This window comes from Pristiophorus japonicus, chromosome 3 (genome assembly GCF_044704955.1).
Source record: "Pristiophorus japonicus isolate sPriJap1 chromosome 3, sPriJap1.hap1, whole genome shotgun sequence".
NCBI lineage: Eukaryota > Metazoa > Chordata > Chondrichthyes > Pristiophoridae > Pristiophorus > Pristiophorus japonicus.
The window spans coordinates 4778076-4802413 of NC_091979.1; the positions used below are offsets into that span (position 1 = coordinate 4778076).

At 49.2% G+C, this 24338-nt stretch overlaps 1 protein-coding gene across 2 annotated transcripts in view; it reads left to right on the forward strand.

The window, feature by feature from the left end:
* LOC139256651 (gap junction gamma-1 protein-like) overlaps positions 1 to 24338 on the forward strand; it is a 95402-nt gene that overhangs the window by 60647 nt on the left and 10417 nt on the right. The window contains exons 1-2 of one of the 2 annotated variants that reach the window (XM_070874280.1): positions 4644 to 4758; positions 22275 to 23413. In XM_070874280.1, coding sequence (XP_070730381.1) covers positions 22315 to 23413 — 1099 coding nt within the window. In that variant the 5' untranslated portion in view covers positions 4644 to 4758; positions 22275 to 22314. Of the gene's footprint in view, positions 1 to 4643; positions 4759 to 22274; positions 23414 to 24338 lie in introns of those variants that run through there. The other variant, XM_070874281.1, reaches the window with a different exon arrangement.

Sequence of the window (24338 nt, forward strand, 5' to 3'; positions counted from 1 at the left end):
CCTATCTAAATCTCTTTGCAGCCTCTCTGTGTCCTCTACACAACCCGCTTTCCCACTAATCTTTGTGTCATCTGCAAATTACCCTCATGGTCTCTAATAGGCCCTACCCTTTCTTTAGTTATCCTCTTACTCTTTAATATATTTATAAAACATCTTTGGGATTTCCTTGATTTTACTTGCCAAGAATTTTTCATGCTCTTCATTAGCATCCCTAATATCCTTTTTAATTCCACCCCTGGTCTTTCTATACTCCAGAGATTCTGCAGTATTTAGCCCTCGGTATCTATCATAAGCTTCCCTTTTATCCTACCCTGTATGTCCCTTGATATCCAGGGGGCCCCAGATTTGTTAGTCCCACCCTTTTTCTTTAAAGGCACATACTTGCCCTGAACCCTCCGGATCTCCTTGAATGCCTCCCACTGCTCTGACACTGATTTACCTTTAAGTAGCTGTTTCCAGTCTACTGTGGACAAATCACATCTCAGCTTCGCAAAGTTGCCTTTTCCCCAATTGAGAACTTTTATTCCTGGTCTATCCTTGTCCTTTTCCATAACTACCTTAAATCTGACTGAATTATTGTCACTGGCACCTAAATGCTCTCCCACTGATACCCCTTCCACCTGCCCAACTTCATTCGCCAAAACTAAATCCAGAACCGCCCCCTCCCGTGTTGGACTTTTTACATAATGACTAAAAAAGTTCTCCTGAATGCAGTTTAGGAATTCCGCACCCTCTATACCCTTCACACTAATGTTGTCCCAGTTAATATTAGGATAGTTGAAATCCCCTACCATTACTGCCCTAGGGTTTTTGCACTTCTCAGAAATTTGCCAACATATTTGCTCCTCTATCTCCCTCCCACTGTTTCGGGGTCTGTAGTACACGCCCAGCAGTGTGATCGCCCCTTTTTTATTCTTCAGTTTGACCCATCTGGCTTCATTTGATGTTCCCTCTAACATGTCATCCCTCCTCATTTCTCTCTATCTACTCTGTCCGGACCCCTCATGATTTTGAACAGCTCGATCAAATCTGTTTGGCCAGGACACCGGGGAGAACACCCCAGGGATACTTTATATCCAACCGAGAGGCCAGACGGGGAAAATTGACTTCCACGTTTCCTGTTGTGTCCTTAGATACTCTAATAATGACTCCACGAGGCAATGTGTTGTACTTGAACTGTAGTGACTGTAGTCCTTTACTGATAATTCCAGAGTGAGGATCACACCTGGTGGCCTGCCTTTTATACTAGGCATACCTGTACAGGTAACCTACAAGTCTCCCACTGCGGTGCCCTCTGGTGGCACACCTTGTAATAGTACCAACAATAGCCATGTAGGATACATGACATTTCCCACAGTACAACAGTGACTACACTTCAAAAGTATTTCATTGGCTGTAAAGCACTTTGGGGCGTCCTGAGGTTGGGAGAAGTGCTATAGAAATGGAGGCTCTTTCTGACAGCGCATCCTGGTCAAAGGGGCCTTTTGGCATTTTACGAACATACGAACAATGTCAGACAGGTGAAGACCATCTAGTCCATTGAGCCTGTCCCACACAGTTGCGGTACATGGCTTTTGGGTAATGGCTTTACCTTTCAACAGCCTTGGGTTGGATCGAACATCACTCAGTTCAGGCATGTGAAAATCTGGCAGAAGCAGATCACTTGTCATCATTCTGACGAGAAGTCAAGCCCTAAGTCCTAAGCTTAAACAAAGGAGACTATAAAGTTATGAGGGCAGAGTTGGCTAAAGTGGACTGGGAAAATAGACTAAAGTGTAGAACGGTTGATGAACAGTGGCAGACATTTAAGGAGATATTTCATAACTCTGAATAAAAATATATTCCAGTGAGAAGAAAAGACTAAGAGAAGGGATAACCATCCGTGGCTAACTCAGGAAATAAGGGAGGGTATCAAATTGAAAACAAGGGCATACAATGTGGCCAAGACTAGTGGGAGGCCAGAGGATTGGGAAACTTTTAAAAACCAGCAAAGAACGACTAAAAAAAATGATAGAGAGGAGAGAGGGAAGATAGATTATGAAAGTAAACTAGCACGAAATATAAAAACAGATAGTAAGGGTTTCTACAGGTACATAAAAAGGAAAAGAGTGGCTAAAGTAAATGTTGGTCCCTTAGAGGGTGAGACTGGGGAATTAATAATGGGGGAACAGGGAAATGGCAGAGACTTTGAACAAATATTTTGTATTGGTCTTCACGGTAGAAGGCATTAAAAACATCCCAATAGGGGATTATCAAGGGGCTGTAGGGAGGGAGGAACTAATCAAGTAGTACTCGGTAAAATAATGGGACTAAAGGTGGACAAGTCTCCTGGACCTGACGGCCTGCATCCTGGGGTCTTAAAAGAAGTGGCTGCAGAGATAGTGGATGCATTGGTTGTAATCTACCAAAATTCCCTGGATTCTGGGGAGGTCCCAGCAGATTGGAAAACTGCAAATGTAACGCCCCTATTTAAAAAAAGGAGGCAGACAAAAAGCAGGAAACTATAGACCAGTTAGCCCAACATCTGTGGTTGGGAAAATGTTGGAGTCCATTATTAAGGAAGCAGTAACAGGACATTTGGAAAAGCATAATTCAATCAAGCAGAGTCAACATAGTTTTATGAAAGGGAACTCATGTTTGACAAGCTTTCTGGAGTTCTTTGAGGATGTAATGCGCAGGGTGGATAAAGGGGAACCAGTGGATGTGGTGTATTTGGATTTCCAGAAGGCATTTGGCAAGGTGCCACATAAAAGGTTACTGCACAAGATAAAAGTTCATGGGGTTGGGGGTAATATATTAACATGGATAGAGGATTGGCTAACTAACAGAAAATAGAGAGTCGGGATAAATGGTTCATTCTCGGGTTGGCAATCAGTGATCGGGTGCCGCAGGGATCGGTGCTTATGAGTGGCAGTCGGGAGTGGCTCAGCCAGTCACGTGACGTTCACGAGGCTCAATAAAACCCCAGCCAGTTGGGTTACAACATAAGAAATAGGGGCAGGAGTAGGCCATTTAAGTGCTGCCATTTAATAAGACCATGGCTGATCTGATCTTGGGCTCAGCTCCACTTCCCTGCCCATTCCCCATAACCCTTCACTCCCTTATCGTTCAAAAATCTGTCTATCGCCACCTTAAATATATTCAATGACCCAGCCTCCACAGCTCTCTGGGGCAGAGAATTCCACAGATTTACAACCCTCTGAGAGAAGACATTCCTCCTCATCTCAGTTCTAAATGGGCGACCCCTTATTCTGAGACTCTGCCCCCTAGTTCTAGATTCCCCCACGAGGGGAAACATTCTCACTGCATCTACCCTGTCCAGCCCCCTCAGTATCTTAGGGGGTTCGGGGTATCTACGATGGGGCAGGTCATTGTGAGCCTGGTGGATGAACTGGTAATGTGTAGTGTGATTGTTACACCTTTGCTAATAAACCAACTCGTTCTTAATAGCAATGTGTTGCTATGAATTCTTAAGCCAAGAACCCAGGAAGCAAATACATTACAGTTGTGGCTTCAAGTCCCAGTCCACAGACTTGTGCACGTAATCCAGGATGACACTCCCAGTGCAGTACTGAGGGAGTGCTGCACTGTCGGAGGTGCCGTCATTCAGATGAGACATTAAACCGAGGCCCCGTCTGCTCTCTCAGGTGGATGAAAAAGATCCCATGGCCACTATTTCGAAGAGCAAGGAGGAGAGTTTGCCCCGGTGTCCTGGGCCAATATTTATCCATTAACCAACATCGTTAATAAAGAGATTATCTGGTCATTTATCTCATTGCTGTTTGTGGGATCTTGCTGTGCACAAATTGATTACTCCATTTCCCACATTATAGCAGTGATCACACTCCAAAAGAAAAGTACTTAATTAGCTGTAAAGCACTTTGAGACATCTTGAGGTTGTGTAAATTCTTACAGGGCTTGACAGGGTAGATGCAGGGAGGGTGTTTCCCCCGGGCTGGGGAGTCTAGAACCAGGGGTCACAGTCTCAGGATAAGGGGTCGGCCATTTAGGACTGAGATGAGGGGAAATGTCTTCACTCAGAGGGTGGTGAATCTTTGCAATTCTCTGCCCCAGAGGGCTGTGGATACTCGGGCATTGATTATATTCAAGGCTGAGATCGATAGATTTTTGGACTCTCGGGGAACCGAGGGATATGGGGATCGGGCGGGAGAGTGGAGTTGAGGTCGAAGATCAGCCATGATCTTATTGAATGGTGGAATGGACTCGAGGGGCCGAATGGCCGACTCCTGCTCCTATTTTTTTAATGAAAGGGGCTGTATTGCAAGTTCTTGTGGCTGGGGGGCGAGTGTGGTTACCACGACTGACACTCCAAACACAGACATGGCAAGCGACAAATGAACAGCAAAATGCCCTGAAATGTTAGTTAGGAGCGGAGCCAGGGAGGTTTTGAAATGGATGGTGTTTCGAGATGCATGTGCAGACAAGTTTGTGAAATGTCGGGACAAAGGATTATCACGGGACTGCCATGTCAGTGACTTTATTGTTTTGAAACAGATGTTTTTCTCTCTCTCTCTCTCTCTCTCTCTCTCTCGAGTTACTTAATGAAAGGTTGCTGGAAGGGAGGGGCCTAAGTTTTAAATCGTCGGGTGCCTTCTTGCTTTGCTCAGTCTTGTTGGGTGTCGCGGCAGTAGTGGGTCTTAAACACAGTGTTTTGTTTCTCTCTCTCTGGTGCTAAAAGGAACTGGTTTTCGAAGAGCTTGGAGCAAGGTCTCTTTTTATTGTTCCCCACGTTTGAAGGTAAGCTGGAACTGTGCTTTGCACCTGACAGAAGCTGTCTCTTTGTACTGTAGCAGTTTGTTTATTCTGTCGTGGGACTGAGACCCGGGAGAGCAGCTGACACCCAGGGCATGTTTGCTGCGAAAGTTCAGGTCCACGCCGTGGTGTTGTTCCCAATACCCCACACGTGGGTGTAATCAGCAAATTCCCACCCCGATCGAATTGGTGATCTGATCAAGGTCTTGAAAAAAGAAAATTAATGAAAGGGGTTCGATAGGGTAGATGTAGAGATGTTTCCACTTGTGGGACGGGGGGGAGACCAGAACTAGGGGGCCACCAATATAAGACAGTCATTGATAAATCCCACGGGGAATTCAGGAAAACTTCTTTACCCAGAGAGGGGTGAGAATGTGGAACTCGCTGCCACATGCAATGGTTAGACCACACCTGGAGTACTGTGCACAGTTCTGGTCTCCATGTTCTACAAAGGATATAGTGGCTCTGGCAAAGGTGCAAAAAGATTCACAAGGATGATACCAGAACTGAGACTGAACAGGCTGGGGCTCTTTGTTTCTCTCGAGGAAAGAGAAGGCTGAGGGATAATCTGATGGAGGGTTTGATCAGGTACATGTAGAGAAGATGTTTCCACTTGTGGAGGGAGACCAGAACTAGGGGCTACCAATATAAGACAGTCACTGATAAATCCCACGGGGAATTCAGGAGAAACTTCTTTACCCAGAGAGGGGTGAGAATGTGGAACTCGCTGCCACAGGGAGGGGTTGAGGCGAATAGTATCGATACATTTAAGGGGAAGCTGGATAAACACATGAGGGGGAAAGGAATAGAGGGATATGGTGTTTGGGTGAGATGGAGAGGGGTGGGAGGGGGCTGGTGTGGAGCATAAACCCCGGCACGGAGCCGGTGGGACATAAACCCCGGCACGGAGCCGCTAGGGTGAATGGCCGTACATTCGATATAAATTTGGAAATGCTGAATCTCCCAATTTCTAACTCTTTCTGTGACACTGCTTTGAGTTGGATTTAGGATATTTTGCAACAGCCTGTCTCTCTCTCCTTCCATTGCAGCCCATAATTAACTTGTTGGCTGGAAGGTCGAGTTAGAACAGATATGAGATAAAACGTCTTCACTTAGATTGAGAAATGTCTGGTATAATCTCCAAAGCATGGAAAGAGAGGTCAAGATAACTGGGTGCCCCGATGGGAGAGTTAGGGTACTGGAGGGATGGGCTTCGATGGGGGAGTTAGGGTACTGGAGGGATGGGCTTCGATGGGAGAGTTAGGGGACTGGAGGGATGGGCTTCGATGGGGGAGTTAGGGTACTGGAGGGATGGGCTTCGATGGGAGAGTTAGGGGACTGGAGGGATGGGCTTCGATGGGGGAGTTAGGGTACTGGAGGGATGGGCTTCGATGGGAGAGTTAGGGGACTGGAGGGATGGGCTTCGATGGGGGAGTTAGGGGACTGGAGGGATGGGCTTCGATGGGAGAGTTAGGGGACTGGGGGGATGGGCTTCGATGGGAGAGTTAGGGGACTGGAGGGATGGGCTTCGATGGGAGAGTTAGGGGACTGGAGGGATGGGCTTCGATGGGAGAGTTAGGGGACTGGAGAGATGGGCTTCGATGGGAGAGTTAGGGTACTGGGGGGATGGGCTTCGATGGGAGAGTTAAAGTACCAGAGAGATGGGCTTCGATGGGAGAGTTAGGGGACTGGAGGGATGGGCTTCGATGGGAGAGTTAATGTACCAGAGAGATGGGCTTCGATGGGAGAGTTAGGGGACTGGAGGGATGGGCTTCGATGGGAGAGTTAATGTACCAGAGAGATGGGCTTCGATGGGAGAGTTAATGTACCAGAGGGGTGGGCTTCGATGGGAGAGTTAATGTACCAGAGGGATGGGCTTCGATGGGAGAGTTAGGGTACTGGGGGGATGGGCTTCGATGGGGGAGTTAGGGCACTGGAGGGATGGGCTTCGATGGGGGAGTTAGGGTACTGGAGGGATGGGCTTCGATGGGGGAGTTAGGGCACTGGAGGGATGGGCTTTGATGGGGGAGTTAGGGCACTGGAGGGATGGGCTTCGATGGGGGAGTTAGGGTACTGGGGGGATGGGCTTCGATGGGAGAGTTAGGGGACTGGAGGGGTGGGCTTCGATGGGAGAGTTAGGGTACTGGACGGGTGGGCTTCGATGGGAGAGTTAGGGGACTGGGGGGATGGGCTTCGATGGGGGAGTTAGGGTACTGGGGGGATGGGCTTCGATGGGAGAGTTAGGGGACTGGAGGGGTGGGCTTCGATGGGAGAGTTAGGGTACTGGACGGGTGGGCTTCGATGGGAGAGTTAGGGGACTGGGGGGATGGGCTTCGATGGGGGAGTTAGGGTACTGGAGGGATGCGCTTCGATGGGAGAGTTAGGGGACTGGAGGGATGGGCTTCGATGGGGGAGTTAGGGGACTGGAGGGGTGGGCTTCGATGGGAGAGTTAGGGTACTGGGGGGATGGGCTTCGATGGGGGAGTTAGGGTACTGGGGGGATGGGCTTCGATGGGGGAGTTAGGGGACTGGAGGGGTGGGCTTCGATGGGAGAGTTAGGGTACTGGGGGGATGGGCTTCGATGGGGGAGTTGGGGTACTGGAGGGATGGGCTTTGCGAAATTGCTGGACCTCTTTGGGTCTTTTCTCATCCCCTTTTGAAGGAAGAGATGGTTGATCAAAGGCTGAATATAATTGCACATCTTGTAATGTCCAAATGAAATAATACGATATAAGTTGTTGGGGACACAGGAAGGCCATTCAGCCCCTCGAGACTCTTCCACCATTCAATGAGATCATGACTGATCTGTGCCCTAGCTCCGTATACCTGCGTTAGCCCCATATCCCTTAATACCTTTGGCTAACGGAAATCTATCAGTTTCCGATTTAAATTAACAATTGATCTAGCATCAATTGCCATTTGCGGGAGAGAGTTCCAAACTTCTACCGCCCTTTGTGTGTACATTGCTTCTACCTCCCTTTCCCACATTACAACAGTGACTACACTCCAAATGTACTTCATTGGCTGTAAAGCGCTTTGAGATATCCGGTGGTCGTGAAAGGCGCTATATAAATGCAAGTCTTTTCTTTCTTTAGAAATGTTTACTAACTTCACTCGTGAAAGGTCTGGCTCTAACTTATAGACTGCGCCCCCTAGTCCTAGACAAGTGGGAACAGTTTCTCTCTATCTCCCCTATCGTTCACCTTTAAACCTTGAAAGATTCAATCACCTCACCCCTTAGTTTCTCTCTATCTCCCCTATCAGTTCACCTTTAAACCTTCCTAAGGCATTGTGCCCTGAACTGCTCACAGTGCTCCAGGTGTGGTCTAACCAGGGCTTTGCACAGAGGCAGTATAACTTCTACCCCCCTGTATTATAGTCATCGAGATATAAAGCCCAGCATTCCATCAGCATTTTTCATTATTTTCTGTACTCATCCAAGACATTTTAATGATCTAATATGGTTTCCATATTTACGAAAGGATATACTTGCTTTGGAGGCAGTTCAGAGAAGGTTCACTCGGTTGATTCCAGAGATGAGGGGGTTGACTTATGAGGAAAGGTTAAGGAGGTTGGGCCTCTACTCATTGGAGTTCAGAAGAATGAGAGGTGATCTTACTGAAACGTATAAGATTATGAGGGGGCTTGACAAGGTGGATGCAGAGAGGATGTTTCCACTGATGGGGGAGACTAGAACTAGGGAGCATGGTCTTAGAATAAGGGGCCACCCATTTAAAACTGAGATGAGGAGAAATTTCTTCTCTCAGAGGGTTGTAAATCTGTGGAATTCTCTGTCCCAGAGAGCTGTGGAGGCTGGGACATTGAATATATTTAAGGCGGAGATAGACAGATTTTTGAGTGATAAGGGAATAAAGGGTTATGGGGAGCGGGCGGGGAAGTGGAGCTGAGTCCATGATCGGATCACCCACGATCTTATTGAATGGCGGAGCAGGCTCGAGGGGCCGAATGGGCGACTCCTGCTCCTATTTCTTATGTGCTTCTGACTCAGAGGTGAGTGTGTGCCCCACTGAGCCACAGTCGACACGAGTTGTTGCTTGTTTAGGTACAGTTCTGTGCACCGCTCCCTCATCCTAATGTCCTTCTGGTCGACAAGCTCAGACAGCACACTGGGATGTTGGTCCACCAGGACTGAACATAAGAACATAAGAATTAGGAACAGGAGTAGGCCATCTAGCCCCTCGAGCCTGCTCCGCCATTCAAAAAGATCATGGCTGATCTGGCCGTGGACTCAGCTCCACTTACCCTCCCGCTCCCTGTAACCCTTAATTCCCTTATGTTGGATGATTAAAGAATTTGAAAGGCGAATAAAAATAAGGAAGCACTTCTTCATGCAAAGGGCAGAGGAAATCTGGGACTCTTGTCCCCAAAAAACTTTTGAGGACTGACATGTGAGCAGAGACTGGATCGACTGGGCCTGTATTCACTGGAGTTTCGAAGGATGAGAGGGGATCTCATAGAAACATATAAAATTCTGACGGGCCTGGACAGGTTAGATGCAGGAAGAATGTTCCTGATGTTGGGGAAGTCCAGAACCAGGGGACACAGTCTAAAGATAAGGGGTAAACCATTTAGGACTGAGATTAGGAGAAACTTCTTCACTCAGAGAGTTGTTAACCTGTGGAATTCCCTACCGCAGAGAGTTGTTGATGCCAGTTTGTTAGATATATTCAAGAGGGAGTTAGATATGGCCCTTACAGCTAAAGGGATCAAGGGGTATGGAGAGAAAGCAGGAACGGGGTACCGAGGGAATGATCAGCCATGATCTTATTGAATGGCGGTGCAGGCTCGAAGGGCCAAATGGCCTACTCCTGCACCTATTTTCTATGTTTCTATGTCAAGACTGAGATCGCTAGATTTATTTGGGTAAGTGTACCAAGGCTTACGGAAGCAGGACACCGGAGATAAGGGATTAGGGGGTTATGGGGAGCGGGCAGGGAAGTGGAGCTGAGTCCATGATCAGATCAGCTATGATCGTATTAAATGGCAGAGCAGACTCGAGGGGCCGTATGGCCAACTCCTGCTCCTATTTCTTATGTTCTTATAACTCCCCTGGTCTTCTTCGAAATAGGATCTTTCGCATCCATCCGAGGGGGCAGACGGGGCCCTCGGTTTAACGTCTCATCCGAAAGGCGGCATCTCCGACAGGACAGCGCTCCCTCAGCTCTGCACAGGGAGTGTAGGGCTCGATTATTGTATCTGGAGTGGGCCTTGAACCCACAACCTTCTGACTCGGAGGTTGAGTCTGAGCAGCTGGCCTGTGTTGAAAAGTGTCGGTGCCTGGTGAGGATAGGGTCTGGCTTGGGGTGTGGGGCCCACGACAGGCGAATAGCCTGCCAGTACCCATTGGGCTTGTACCCACACCAGAGGCGAGGCTGATCGCTGTGGAGCTGTAGCGCAGCGAGGGTGGATGCCTCTCTCGAAGGGATAAGTGGGGGGTGAATGTCACAGGGGGGAGCAAATCGGAAGGAAACCCATCTTCACCAACACACTCTCCATCAACATCTCTTGCCGCTGGAGGGTCCAAAGAGAAAATGTGATTTGAACTCATCGCAGGTGAAGGCAGGTTTCCAGTGGGATGGAGTACGGGATCAGTGGATGCTGGAGTTAGAGAAGAAAATGCCCTGAGAACCTTTAAGAACGTAAGAAAAAGGAGCAGGAGTCGGCCATTCGGCCCTTTGAGCCTGCTCCGCCATTCAATGAGATCACGGCTGATCTTTGACCTCAACTCCACTCTCCTGCACTGTCCCCATATCCCTCGATTCCCTTAATCTCCAAAAACCTATCGATCTCAGCCTTGAACATGCTCAACGACTGAGCCCCCTCAGCCCTCTGGGGCAGAGAATTCTAAAGATTCACCACCCTCTGAGTGAAGAAATTCCTCCTCATCTCAGTCCTAAATGGCCGACCCCTTATCCTGAGACTGTGACCCCTGGTTCTAGACTCCCCAGCCCGGGGGGGAACATCCTCCCTGCATCTACTCTGTCAAGCCCTCCCCAGAATTTTATACGTTTCAATGAGATATGGTCTTCAGTGGCCTCGCTAATCAACCTGTCAGCTCATCACTGTAGCAGACATCCTCCCAACCCATTGCCAACTATTGTACATCACCTCAGCCAGCCTCTTACCGCCCTGCATGGTGGGCATACCTGTGGGTTAGTATTTGGTGCCAGAACGAGAAATGCTGAGCTTGTTTAACTCTTGTTTTCTCCAAGTACGCTAAGATAAAACACTCATTCGGCCCCAGCTGGAGTATTGTGTCCAATTCTGGGCTCCGCACTTTGGGAAGGATGTGAAGGCCTTAGAGAGGGTGCAGAGGGAGATTTACGAGAATGATTCCAGGGATGAGGGACTGTAGTTACATGGAGAGACTGGAGAAGCTGGGGTTGTTCTCCCTGGAGCAGAGAAGGTTGAGAGGAGATTTGATCAAGGTGTTCAAATTCATGAGGGGCCTGGACAGAGTAGATCGAGAGACTGTTCCCATTGGTGGAAGGGTCGAGAACCAGAGGACACAGATTTAAGGTGATTGGCAAAAGACCCAGAGGCAACATGAGGAAAAGTGTTTTGTACACAGCGAGTGGTTAGGATCTGGAATGCACTGTCTAATCGGGTGGTGGAGGCAGACTCAATCGTCACCTTCAAAAGGGAGTTGGATAAATACTTGAAGGAGAAAAAAATGGCAAGGCTACGGGAAAGGGCGGGGGAGTGGGACTGGCTGAGGTGCTCTTGCAGAGAGCCGGCACTGGCTCGATGGGCCGAATGGCCTTCCGCGCTGTAACTGTTGTGTGATTCTATGAACATATCCCTCCATTCATTCATAGTCGCTGGGTCAATATCTTAGAATTTACAAAAACATTTGTTCCTGGGATGTGGGCGTCGCTGGCAAGGCCGGCATTTATTGCCCATCCCTAATTGCCCCTTGAGAAGGTGGTGGTGAGCCGCCTTCTTGAACCGCTGCAGTCCGTGTGGTGAAGGTGCTCCCACAGTGCTGTTAGGGAGGCAGTTCCAGGATTGTGACCCAGCGACGATGAAGGAACGGCCGATATATTTCCAAGTCAGGATGGTGTGTGACTGGGAGGTGGTGGTGCTCATACATGTTCATAGAGTCATAGATATTTACAGCACAGAAGGAGGCCATTCGACCTGTCCTGAAATTCCTTTGCCTATCACCAGCACAAGGCCTGCAGTAATTCAAGGAGAAGGTCCACCGTCTCGGCAGGTACGGGTACGGTAATGTCATGGTTAAGTTATCCAGAAGATGGCCCAATAATCCAGGCAACTCCCACTAGGGCAGTTTGAGAATTTGATCTCCATTTAAAGCAAACCTGGAAATAAAAAGTTTTTGTCCGTAAAAGTGGCCATGAAGCTGTTGGATTGTCGTTAAAACCCAAGCGGTTCGCTAATGTCTCTTTAGGGAAGGAAACCTACCGGCCTTACCCGGTCTGGTCTGTCTGTGAATCCAGCCCTACACTGGATCGGTAGCTCAGTGGTCACGTTACTGGACTCATAATCCAGAGGCCTGGGCTAATGATCCGGGGACATGAGTTCAAATCCCACCACGGCCGCTGGGGAATAAATCTGGAATTTTAAAAAATGGTAATGGTACTACCATATTGTTGCAAAAACCCCTCTGGTTCACTAATGTCCTTCATGGAAGGCAATCTGCCATCCTTACCCAGCCTGGCCTATACGTGACTCCATACACACAGCATTGTGGTTGACTCTTAGCTGCCCTCTAGCGAACTGCCTTGTTGTACCAAGCTGCAATGTCACTGTGGGGGGCACCTTCACCACACGGACTGCAGCGGTTCAAGAAGGTGGCTCACCACCACCTGCTCAAGGGGCAATTGTCGACCTTGCCAGCGACGGCCACATCTCGTGAATGAATTTCACTCCTAACTGCGCTCCGACCTGACCTAGCAAGACGCTCAGTTGTACCAAAACCGATGATTCAAGGAGAAAACTCCTTGCAACCAGGGATGGGCAATAAATGGCGGCCTAGCCCAGGTCCCAAGAACAATTATTTTATAAATGGTCGCCATTATCCTTATCTTTCCAAAATGAAATGGGGGCATTGAATAGCAAAACATGCTAAGCCTAATCTCTGGTTAGGCCTTGGCTGCAGATTCGAGTCCAAATCTGGGCTCTGCACTTTAGGAAGGATGCCAAGGCCTTGGAGTGGGTGCAGAGGTCACTGTCGTAATGTGGGACACGTGGCTGCAAAATTGTGCACAGCAAGCTCCCACAAAAAGCACTGTGATAATTAATAACCAGATAATCTGTTTTTCGTGATGTTGATTGAGTGATAAATAATGGACCCAGGACACCGGGGAGAACCCCCCTGCTCTTCTTTGAAATAGTGCCACGGGATCTTTTGCATTCACCCGAGAGAGCAGACGGGGCCTCGGTTTAACGTCTCATCCGAAAGGCAGCACCTCCGACAGTGCGACATTCCCTCAGCCCTGCTCTGGGAGTGTCAGCTTAGATTTTTGTGCTCAAGTTTGCTACCCACTGAGCCACAGCTGACACTATAAGGCAGTTAAGTAAGCATATGGGATGCTTGGCTTTGTAAATAGGGGCATTGAATACAAACCTCTGGTTAGGTCCCCAGCTGTAATACTGTGTCCAATTCTGGGCACCACACTTTAGGAAGTATGTCGAGGCCTTGGAGAGGGTGCTGAGGATTTTACTCGCGTGGTGCCAGGGATGTGGGAGTTCAGAGTTCAGTCATGTGCAGGGACTGGAGAAGCTGCAATAGTTCTCCTTGGAGCAGAGAAGGCGAAGGGGACACCGGATGGAGCAGCTGAAAATGATGAAGGGGTTTTGATAGAGCAAGTAGGGAGAGACAGTTCCCTCTGGCAAGAGGGTCGGTAACCTGAGGTACTGATTAAAAAATAATTGTCAAATGCACTCGAGGGGAAATGAGAGATTTCTTCATGCAAAGGGTTAACAACACAAGAAATAGCAGCAGGAGTTGGCCATTCGGCCCCTTCAGCCTGATGGCTGATCCGATCATGGACTCAGCTCCACTTCCCCGCCCGCTCCCCATAACCCTTCACTCCCTTATCGCTCAAAAATCTGTCTATCTCCGCCTTAAATATATTCAATGTCCCAGCCTCCACAGCTCTCTGGGGCAGAGAATTCCACAGATTTACAACCCTCTGGGAGAAGAAATTCCTCCTCATCTCAGTTTTAAATGGGCGACCCCTTATTCTGAGACTATGTCCCTTAGTTCTAGTTTCCCCTATGAGGGGAAACATCCTCCCTACATCCACCTTGTCGAGCCCCCTCATTATCTGATGTGTTTCAATAAGATCACCTCTCATTGGGCTCAAATTTCCCCAAAGCTTTTTTTTGGCATATTTGAAGAATTACGCTCGTTTTTTTTGGGGCCCAGGTACACCAAAAAAAAAATGTTCTTAGTTTCCCGGTTGGATTTCTTCATTTTGGCGTGGCCTGACCTGTCCTTTAGTTTTGAGGGTGGAGCCTTAATCTGCGCCAAAATGTTCGGACCTGCCATTGTAACCAGGCTACAAAGTGAAGCACACAGCCTGCTCCCAACACACTACAGCAATTGAGAAACACATGGCAGCAATTTACCTCCAACCCCGCACGAGGGGTTTGCTGGTCCGCTCCCATTCTCAGTCCCCAGTCTCCCGGTCCGGTCTCTCACTCTCTCTCTCTCTCTCTCTCTCTCTCTCACTATCAATCTCACTCTCACTCTCTCTCTCTCTCTCTCTCTCACTATCAATCTCACTCTCACTCTCTCTCTCTCTCTCTCTCTCTCTCACTATCAATCTCACTCTCACTCTCTCTCTCTCTCTCACTATCAATCTCACTCTCACTCTCTCTCTCTCTCTCTCTCTCACTATCAATCTCACTCTCACTCTCACTCTCTCTCTCTCTCTCTCTCTCTCACTATCAATCTCACTCTCACTCTCTCTCTCTCTCTCTCTCACTATCAATCTCACTCTCACTCTCTCTCTCTCTCTCACTATCTCTCTCTCTCTCTCACTCACTCTCACTCTCTCTCTCACTCACTCACTCTCACTCTCACTCTCTCTCTCTCTCTCTCACTATCAATCTCACTCACTCTCACTCTCACTCTCACTCTCTCTCTCTCTCTCTCTCTCTCTCTCTCACTATCAATCTCACTCACTCTCTCAATCTCAATCTCAATCTCACTCACTCTCACTCTCTCTCTCTCTCTCACTCTCACTCTCTCTCTCTCACTCTCACTCTCACTCTCTCACTATTAATCTCACTCTCACTCTCTCTCTATCTCTCTCACTATCACTCTCACTCTCACTCTCTCCTCTTACTCTCTCACTCTCTCACTCTCACTCTCTCTCTCTCTCTCTCCTCTCATTCTCTCCTCTCCTCCCTCACTCACTCTCACTCACTCTCACTCACTCTCACTCACTCTCACTCACTCTCACTCACTCTCACTCACTCTCACTCTCACTCTCACTCTCTCTCTCTCTCTCTCTCTCTCACTATCAATCTCACTCACTCTCACTCTCTCTCTCTCTCTCTCTCTCTCTCTCTCACTATCAATCTCACTCACTCTCTCAATCTCAACTCAATCTCAATCTCACTCACTCTCACTCTCACTCTCACTCTCACTCTCTCTCTCTCTCTCACTCTCACTCTCTCTCTCTCACTCTCACTCTCACTCTCTCACTATTAATCTCACTCTCACTCTCTCTCTATCTCTCTCACTATCACTCTCACTCTCACTCTCTCCTCTTACTCTCTCACTCTCTCACTCTCACTCTCTCTCTCTCTCTCTCTCTCCTCTCATTCTCTCCTCTCCTCCCTCACTCACTCTCACTCACTCTCACTCACTCTCACTCACTCTCACTCACTCTCACTCACTCTCACTCACTCTCACTCACTCTCACTCTCACCTCTCACCTCTCACCTCTCACCTCTCACCTCTCACCTCTCACCTCTCTCTCTCACCTCTCTCTCTCACTCTCAGGGAGAATGGGGCCTAGAATGGGACTGGACAGCCTTCGGGTGGGGTTGGAGGTAAGTTGCTGCTATGTGTTTTTCAATTCCTGTGCTGTGTGTGTCCGAGCACCAGCTGTGGCGATTTCCTTACCTGCGGCAATTTATTTAACTGTCTGCAAGGGTTTTCTGCAGAGGCCACATACGCCGGCCTACGCAGAACTGGAGTAACTCTCAGCTGGCCAAACTTCCCTAAATGACCAGAATTGGGGGGGTGGCAGGTTACGTCCCCTTTGGCTGAAAAAAAACTGACGAAAAAAATCATAACTAACTGAGTTACGCTGGTGCAAACTGATCGGGGAAACTCTGTTTTTTCAACTTAAGCCAAAAAGAGCAGCCTGCTCCAAAAGAAATGGCACAAAGCACTGGGGCAAATTGAACCCAATCTTCTGAATTCCAATGAGTAGAGGCCCAACCTACTCAACCTTTCTTCATAAGTCAACCCCCTCATCTCCAGAATCAACCGAGTGAACCTTCTCTGAACAGCCTCCAATGCAAGTATATCCTTCCTTAAATACAGAGACCAAAACTGCACGCAGTACTCCAGGTGTGACCTCACCAATACCCTGTAGAGTTGTAGCAGGACTTCCTTACTTTTATACTCCATCCCCCTCGCAATAAAGGCCAACATTCCATTGGCCTTCCCAAAATGTTCCAGCTCACATTGTCAGGATGTAGAATGCAGGCCCTGAAAGGGCGGGAGAATCAGATTCCAGAGGAACTTTCAACGGGCAATTGGACATGTCCTTGAATTTATAGGTTGTTGGGAAAAAACCTGGGATGTGGGGCTAACTCGGACAGCTCTTGTACCGAGCCGGCACAGGCACGGTGGTCAGAATGGCCTCCTTCTGTGCGGTAAATAAGATTCGATAACCTAGAATCCTCCCAGGGCAGCTGTTCCCTGGTACAACCTGTGTTTGCTTCTTCCAACTTGTCGTAGCATTGCCTGTTGATGTTAAGACGTGCCAGCGTCCTATTAACATTTTTCTTTGAAAGTTTTTCTAAAAACACCTGGCACTGGTTCGTCTTTATAAATAAAAGAAAAAAAAATAAAGACTTGCATTTATATAGCGCCTTTCATGATCACCGGACATCTCAAAGCGCTTTACAGCCAATGAAGTACTTTTGGAGTGTAGTCACTGTTGTAATGTGGGAAACGCGGCAGCCAATTTGTGCACAGCAAGCTCCCACACACAGCAATGTGATAATGACCAGATAATCTGTTTTTGTTATGTTGATTGAGGGATAAATATTGCCCCAGGACACCGGGGTGAACTCCCCTGCTCTTCGAAATAGTGGCCATGGGATCTCTTACATCCACCTGAGAGAGCAGACAGGGCCTCGGTTTAACATCTCATCCGAAAGACGGCCCCTCCGACAGTGCGGCACTCCCTCAGCCCTGCACTGGGAGTGTCAGTCTAGATTTATGTGCTCAAGTCCCTCGGCATAATTTCAAGAATAGCAGGGGAGTTATCCCCAGTGTCCTGGGGCCAATATTTATCCCTCAATCAACATAACACAAACAGATTATCTGGTCATTGTCACGTTGCTGTGTGTGGGAGCTTGCTGTGCGCAAATTGGCTGCTGGATTTCCCAGATTGCAACAGTGACTGCACTCCAAAAGTACTTCATTGGCTGTAAAGCACTTTGAGACGTCCAGTGGTCGTGAAAGGTGCTATATAAAGGCAAGTCTGTCTGTCTTTCAGCATCTGTGGTGAGAGAAACAGAGTTAAAGTTTCAGGTCGATGACCTTTCGGCAGAAGGGATATATTTACCTTGGGAGCAGTGCAGTGCCGATTTTCCCAAATGTTAACGGGGGTCTATGGGTCAGATTATGAGGAGCGATGACTGGACTCGTATTCCCTGGAATACAGAAGGTGACGGGATGGTTTGATTGAGGTTTTTATGATTTTGAAATTAACCCGAGGCTAGATAGAGAGAAACATTTTCCAGTGGTGGGGATGTCTAGGACAAGGGGATATGACCTTAAAATCAGAGCCACATTTAGAAAATAGGAAATGCTCCTTCACATCATCTTCATCATCATAGGCAGTCCCTCGGAACCGAGGAAGACTTGCTTCCATTCTAAAAGTGAGTTCTCAGGTGACTGAACAGTCCAGTACGGGAATTAGTCTCTGTCACAGGTGGGACAGACAGTGGTTGAGGGAAGGGGAGGGTGGGACTGGTTTGCCGCACGCTCCTTCCGCTGCCTGCGCTTGATTTCTGCATGCTCTCGGCGACGAGACTCGAGGTGCTCGGCGCCCTCCCGGATGCACTTCCTCCACTTAGGGCAGTCTTTGGCCAGGGACTCCCAGGTGTCAGTGGGGATGTTGCACTTTATCAGGGAGGCTTTGAGGGTGTCCTTGTAACGTTTCCTCTGCCCACCTTTGGCTCGTTTGCCTTGAAGGAGTTCCGAGTAGAGCGCTTGCTTTGGGGGTCTCCTGTCAGGCATGTGGACAATGTGACCCGCCCAGCAGAGCTGGTCGAGTGTGGTCAGTGCTTCGATGCTGGGTATGTTGGCCTGGTCGGGAACACTGACTTTGGTGCATGTGTCCTCCCAGAGGATTTGCAGGATCTTGCGGGGGCAGCGCTGGTGGTATATCTCCAGTGATTTGAGGTGACTGCTGTACATGGTCCACCTCTTCACACAAAGCGTGGTAGAAGTGTGGAACTCTCTTCCACAAAAAGCTCAATTAATCATTTTAAATCTAAATTTTTGCTAGCCAGGGGCTAAATGGATTTAAGATACACAACAACTTTTATTTATATAGCGCCTTTAACGTAGCAAAACGTCCAAAGGCGCTTCACAGCAGTGATATAAGAAAAAAAAGGTAAATTTAACTCCGAGCCACAGAAGAAGAAATTACAACAGATGACCAAAAGCTTGGTTAAAGATTTAGGTTTTCAGGAGCGTCTTAAAGGAGGAAAGAGAGGTAGAATATAAGAACATAAGAAATAGGCCATACGGCCCCTCGAGCCTGCTCCACCATTTAATACGATCATGGTTGATCCGATCATGGACTCAGGTCCACTTCCCTGCCCGCTCCCCATAACCCTTTACTCCCTTATCGGTTAAGAAACTGTCGATTTCTGTCTTAAATATATTCAATGACCCAGCCTCCACAGCTCTCTGGGGCAGCGAATTCCACAGATTTACAACCCTCTGAGAGAAGAAATTCCTCCTCATCTCAGTTTTAAATGGGCGGCCCCTTATTCTAAGATTTTGCCCCCTAGTTCTAGTCTCCCCCATCAGTGGAAATATCCTCTTTGCATCCACCTTGTTAAGCCCCTTCATAATCTTATACGTTTCGATAAGATCACCTCTCATTGTTCTGAATTCCAATGAGTAGAGGCCTAACCTACTCAACCTTTGCTCATAAGTCAACCCCCTCATCCCCGGAATCAACCGAGTGAACATTCTCTGATCTGCCTCCAAAGCAAGTATATCCTTTCGTAAATCTGGAAACCAAAACTGCACGCAGTACTCCAGGTGTGGCCTCACCAATACCCTGTACAACTGTAGCAAGACTTCCCTACTTTTATACTCCATCCCCTTTGCAATAAAGGCCAAGATTCCATTGGCTTTTCTGATCACTTGCTGTACCTGCATACTAACCTTTTGTGTTTCATGCACAAGTACCCCCAGGTCCCGCTGTACTGCAGCACTTTGCAATTTTTCTCCATTTAAATAATAACTTACTCTTCGATTTTGTTTCTGACAAAGTGCATGACTTCACACTTTCCAACATTATATTCCATCTGCCAAATTTTTGCCCACTCACTTAGCCTGTTTATGTCCTTTTGCAGATTTTGTGTGTCCTCCTCACACATTGCTTTTCCTCCCATCTTTGTATCGTCAGCAAACTTGGCTACGTTACACTCAGTCCCTTCTTCCAAGTCGTTAATATAGATTGTAAATAGTTGGGGTCCCAGCACTGATCCCTGCGGCACCCCACTAGTTACTGATTGCCAACCCGAGAATGAACCATTTATCCCGACTCTCTGCTTTCTGTTGGTTAGCCAATCCTCTATCCATGCTAATATATTACCCCCAACCCCGTGAACTTTTATCTTGTGCAGTAACCTTTTATGTGGCACCTTGTCAAATACCTTCTGGAAGTCCAGATACACCACATCCACTGGTTCCCCTTTATCCACCCTGCTCGTTACATCCTCAAAGAGTTCCAGCAAATTTGTCAAACATGACTTCCCCTTCATAAATCCATGTTGACTCTACCTGACCGAATTTTGCTTTTCCAAATATCCTGCTACTGCTTCTTTAATAATGGACTTCAACATTTTCCCAACTGCTGATGTTAGGCTAACTGGTCTATAGTTTCCTTCATTTTGTAGAGAGGTGGAGAGGTTTCGGGAGGGAGTTCCAGAGCTTGGGGCCCAGGCAGCTGAAGGCACGGCCACCGATGGTGGAGCGATTATAATCAGGGATGCTCAGGAGGGCAGAATTAGAGGAGTGCAGATATCTCGGGGGGGGGGTTGTGGGGCTGAAGGAGATTGCAGAGATAGGGAGGGGCGAGGCTATGGAGGGATTTGTAGACAAGGATGAGAATTTTGAAATCGAGGCATTGCTTTACATAGAAACATAGAAAATAGGTGCAGGAGGAGGTCATTCGGCCCTTCGAGCCTGCACCACCATTCAATAAGATCATGGCTGATCATTCACCTCAGTACCCCTTTCCCGCTTTCTCTCCATACCCCTTGATCCCTTTAGGTGTAAGGGCCACATCTAACTCCCTTTTGAATATATCTAACGAATTGGCCTCAACAACTTTCTGTGGTAGAGAATTCCACAGGTTCACATTTCTCTGAATGAAGAAGTTTCTCCTCATCTCAGTCCTAGATGGCTTACCCCTTAACCTGAGACTGTGACCCCTGGTTCTGGACTTCCCCAACATCGGGAACATTCTCCCTGCATCGAACTTGTCCAATCATGTCAGAATTTTATATGTTTCTATGAGATCCCCTCTCATACTTCTAAATTCCAGTGAATATAAGCCTAGTCGATCCAGTCCAATGTCGGGAGCAAATGTAGGTCAGCGAGCACAGGGGGTGATGGGTGAGCGGGACTTGGTGCGAGTTAGGACACAGGGCAGTGAGCACGGGGGCTGATGGGTGAGTGGGACTTGGTGCGAGTTTCAACACGGGGGCAGTGAGCACAGGGGATGATGGGTGAGCGGGACTGGGTGTGAGTTAGGACACGGTGGCAGTGAGCACAGGGGGTGATGGGTGAGCGGGACTCAGTGCGAGTTAGGACACAGGGCAGTGAGCACGGGGGGTGATGGGTGAGCGGGACTTGGTGCGAGTTAGGACACAGGACACAGGGCAGTGAGCACGGGGGGTGATGGGTGAGCGGGACTGGGTGTGAGTTAGGACACGGGGGCAGTGAGCACAGGGGGTGATGGGTGAGCGGGACTGGGTGTGAGTTAGGACACGGGGCAGTGAGCACAGGGGGTGATGGGTGAGCGGGACTTGGTGCGAGTTAGGACACAGGGCAGTGAGCACAGGGGGTGATGGGTGAGCGGGACTTGGTGCGAGTTAGGACACAGGGCAGTGAGCACAGGGGGTGATGGGTGAGCCGAACTCGATGCAAGTTCGGACACGGGGCAGTGAGCACAGGGGGTGATGGGTGAGCGGGACTCGGTGCGAGTTAGGACATGGGGCAGTGAGCACAGGGGGTGATGGGTAACTGAGACTTGGCTCGGGTTAGGACACGGGGCAGCGAGCATAGCGGGTGATGGGTGAGCGGGACTCGGTGCGAGTTAGGACACGGGGCGGCGAGCACAGGGGGTGATGGGTGAGCCGAACTCGATGCAAGTTCGGACACGGGGCAGTGAGCACAGGGGGTGATGGGTGAGCCGAACTCGATGCAAGTTCGGACATGGGGCAGCGAGCACAGGGGGTGATGGGTGAATGGGACTCGGTGCGAGTTAGGACACGGGGCAGTGAGCACAGGGGGTGATGGGTGAGCAGGACTTGGTGCAAGTTAGGACACGGGGCAGTGAGCACAGTGGGTGATGGGTGAATAGGACTCGGTGCGAGTTAGGACACAGGGCAGCGAGCACAGTGGGTGATGGGTGAGCCGAACTCGATGTGAGTTAGGACATGGGGCACAGGGGGTGATGGGTGAATGGGACTTGGGGCGAGTTAGGACACAGGGCAGTGAGCACAGTGGGTGATGGGTGAGCGGGACTTGGTGCGAGTTAGGACACGGGGCAGTGAGCACAGGGGGTGATGGGTGAATAGGACTCGGTGCGAGTTAGGACACGGGGCAGTGAGCACAGGGGGTGATGGGTGAATGGGACATGGACAGCCATGGTCTGATTGAATGGTGGAGCAGGGTCGAGGGGATGAGCGACTTCCTCCTGTTCCACGTTTATGTGATGTGCAGAAACTGGGGTTTCAGCAATGGTGGCGATGTTTTCATCCTTTGTTTTCTCTCGGTTCCCTTCCAGCGCTGGGTATTTTTAATGTTGACGGGTTTGCCCTGCCACGATGAGCTGGAGTTTCCTGACACGACTTCTCGAGGAGATCCACAACCACTCGACCTTCGTCGGCAAGATCTGGCTGACTGTCCTCATCGTCTTCCGCATCGTGCTGACGGCGGTGGGCGGCGAGTCCATCTACCACGATGAGCAGAGCAAGTTCGTGTGCAACACCCTGCAGCCCGGCTGCGAGAACGTGTGCTACGACTCTTTCGCCCCCCTGTCCCACGTGCGTTTCTGGGTCTTCCAGATCATCATGATCTCGGTGCCCTCCATCATGTACCTGGGCTACGCCATGCACCGGATCGCGCGGGTGGAGGGCGGACGGACCCCACCCCCCAAGAAGAAGATGCCCATCGTGCACCGGGGGGCCGCCCGAGACTACGAGGAGGCAGAGGATGACAATGAGGAGGACCCCATGGTCTGCGAGGAGATTGAGCCTGAGCCCGAGGCTGCCAAGAAGTCCCCCGAGAAGAAACACGACGGCCGAAGGCGGATCAAGGAGGACGGCCTCATGAAGATGTACGTGCTCCAGCTCCTGCTGCGGACACTCTTCGAGATGGCCTTCCTGGCCGGCCAGTATCTGCTGTACGGCTTCGAGGTCCTGCCAGGCTTCGTCTGCGAGAAGACGCCGTGCCCTTACCGGATCGACTGCTTCGTGTCGCGGCCCACCGAGAAGACCATCTTCCTGCTGGTCATGTACGTGGTCAGCGGCCTCTGCCTACTGCTCAACATCTGCGAGCTCTTCCACCTGGGCTGCGGGGGCATCCGCGACGGGCTGCGGGGCCGCCGGCTGGCCTCCCGCCGGCCCAAGTACCCGCCGCCGGGCTACCACTCGGTGCTGCGCAAGGAGAGGTCCAAGCTGGGCAACGGCAACATGGCCTACAGCCACAACCTGGGTGGGCCGGAGCCAGGCAGCTTCGAGATGTCCGACACGGTGCACCGGCATCTCAAGCTGGCCCAGGAGCAGCTCAACATGGCCTATCGGGCGTCTGGCGAGGTGCCCCACCTCCCCAGGAGCAGCAGCCCCGAGTCCAACGGTACGGCCGTCGAACAGAACCGACTCAACTTCGCCCAGGAGAAGGAAGGCGCCTGTTCCGAGAAAGGAGGTAAAAGTCATGTTGTATCTTCAGTCCAACTCACAAACACACACAAGCCTTAAGATGGCAGAACACTCCGGAACTCTAGTCACGTGACCTGTTCCCATTTAATTTGTACACAGCACTGGCTGCAGTGCCACAATAGTCCACTGGGTGTAGCTATAAATATTACACTTCTCCCTCCTTAATGAAGAAGTAATTATAACAAATAATCATCATACATAACTTGCATGGTTATACATAACAAAAGATATGGACTTATTTTGCCATATTTACCAATCAAGCTGAACCACTTGTTTTCTGTTTTGAAGAGGATACCTTCGCTCTTGAACAGAACTCCCTAAACATGGTGTCGAATTCAAACTCATTCGAGGCAGATCCTGAGGAAAGTTTTCCTTCAAGGGATGCACTTGATTTCCATTTGAACTCTCTCTAACTTCAAACTGTTTGTCTGCCTGACTCGGACTCAGACTTAAATTCTGACTTTCTCTTGGATTTGTTTCCAATACTTTGGATGTAGGATATGTTACTGGTAGTTTACTTGTAACAAGACTATCTGATGAGTCAGAAATAATTGAATCATTCCCACCTTCAACTACTTTCACGTCTGTTGATAAAATATGGTCAACGTGAACAAACCTCACCTGTCCGTGATCAAACATCTTGACCAAATATGTGCGAGGACCACATATCTTCACCGCTCTTCCTAGTAACCACCGTAACCATTTATGGTGATGGTTCTTCACTCACCTCCTGATTCAATTTCACATTTCTCTCTTTTACTCTACCTCTATCATGATTCTCTTTCTGTTTTAATTGTTTCTCTTCTACGGACTGTGCCAAGTTTGGTTTTAACAACGAGAATCTGATTTGTGGCTGTCGTTTGAGAAACAACTCTGCTGGTGTTCTACCAGTAGTTGTGTGAGGAGTATTA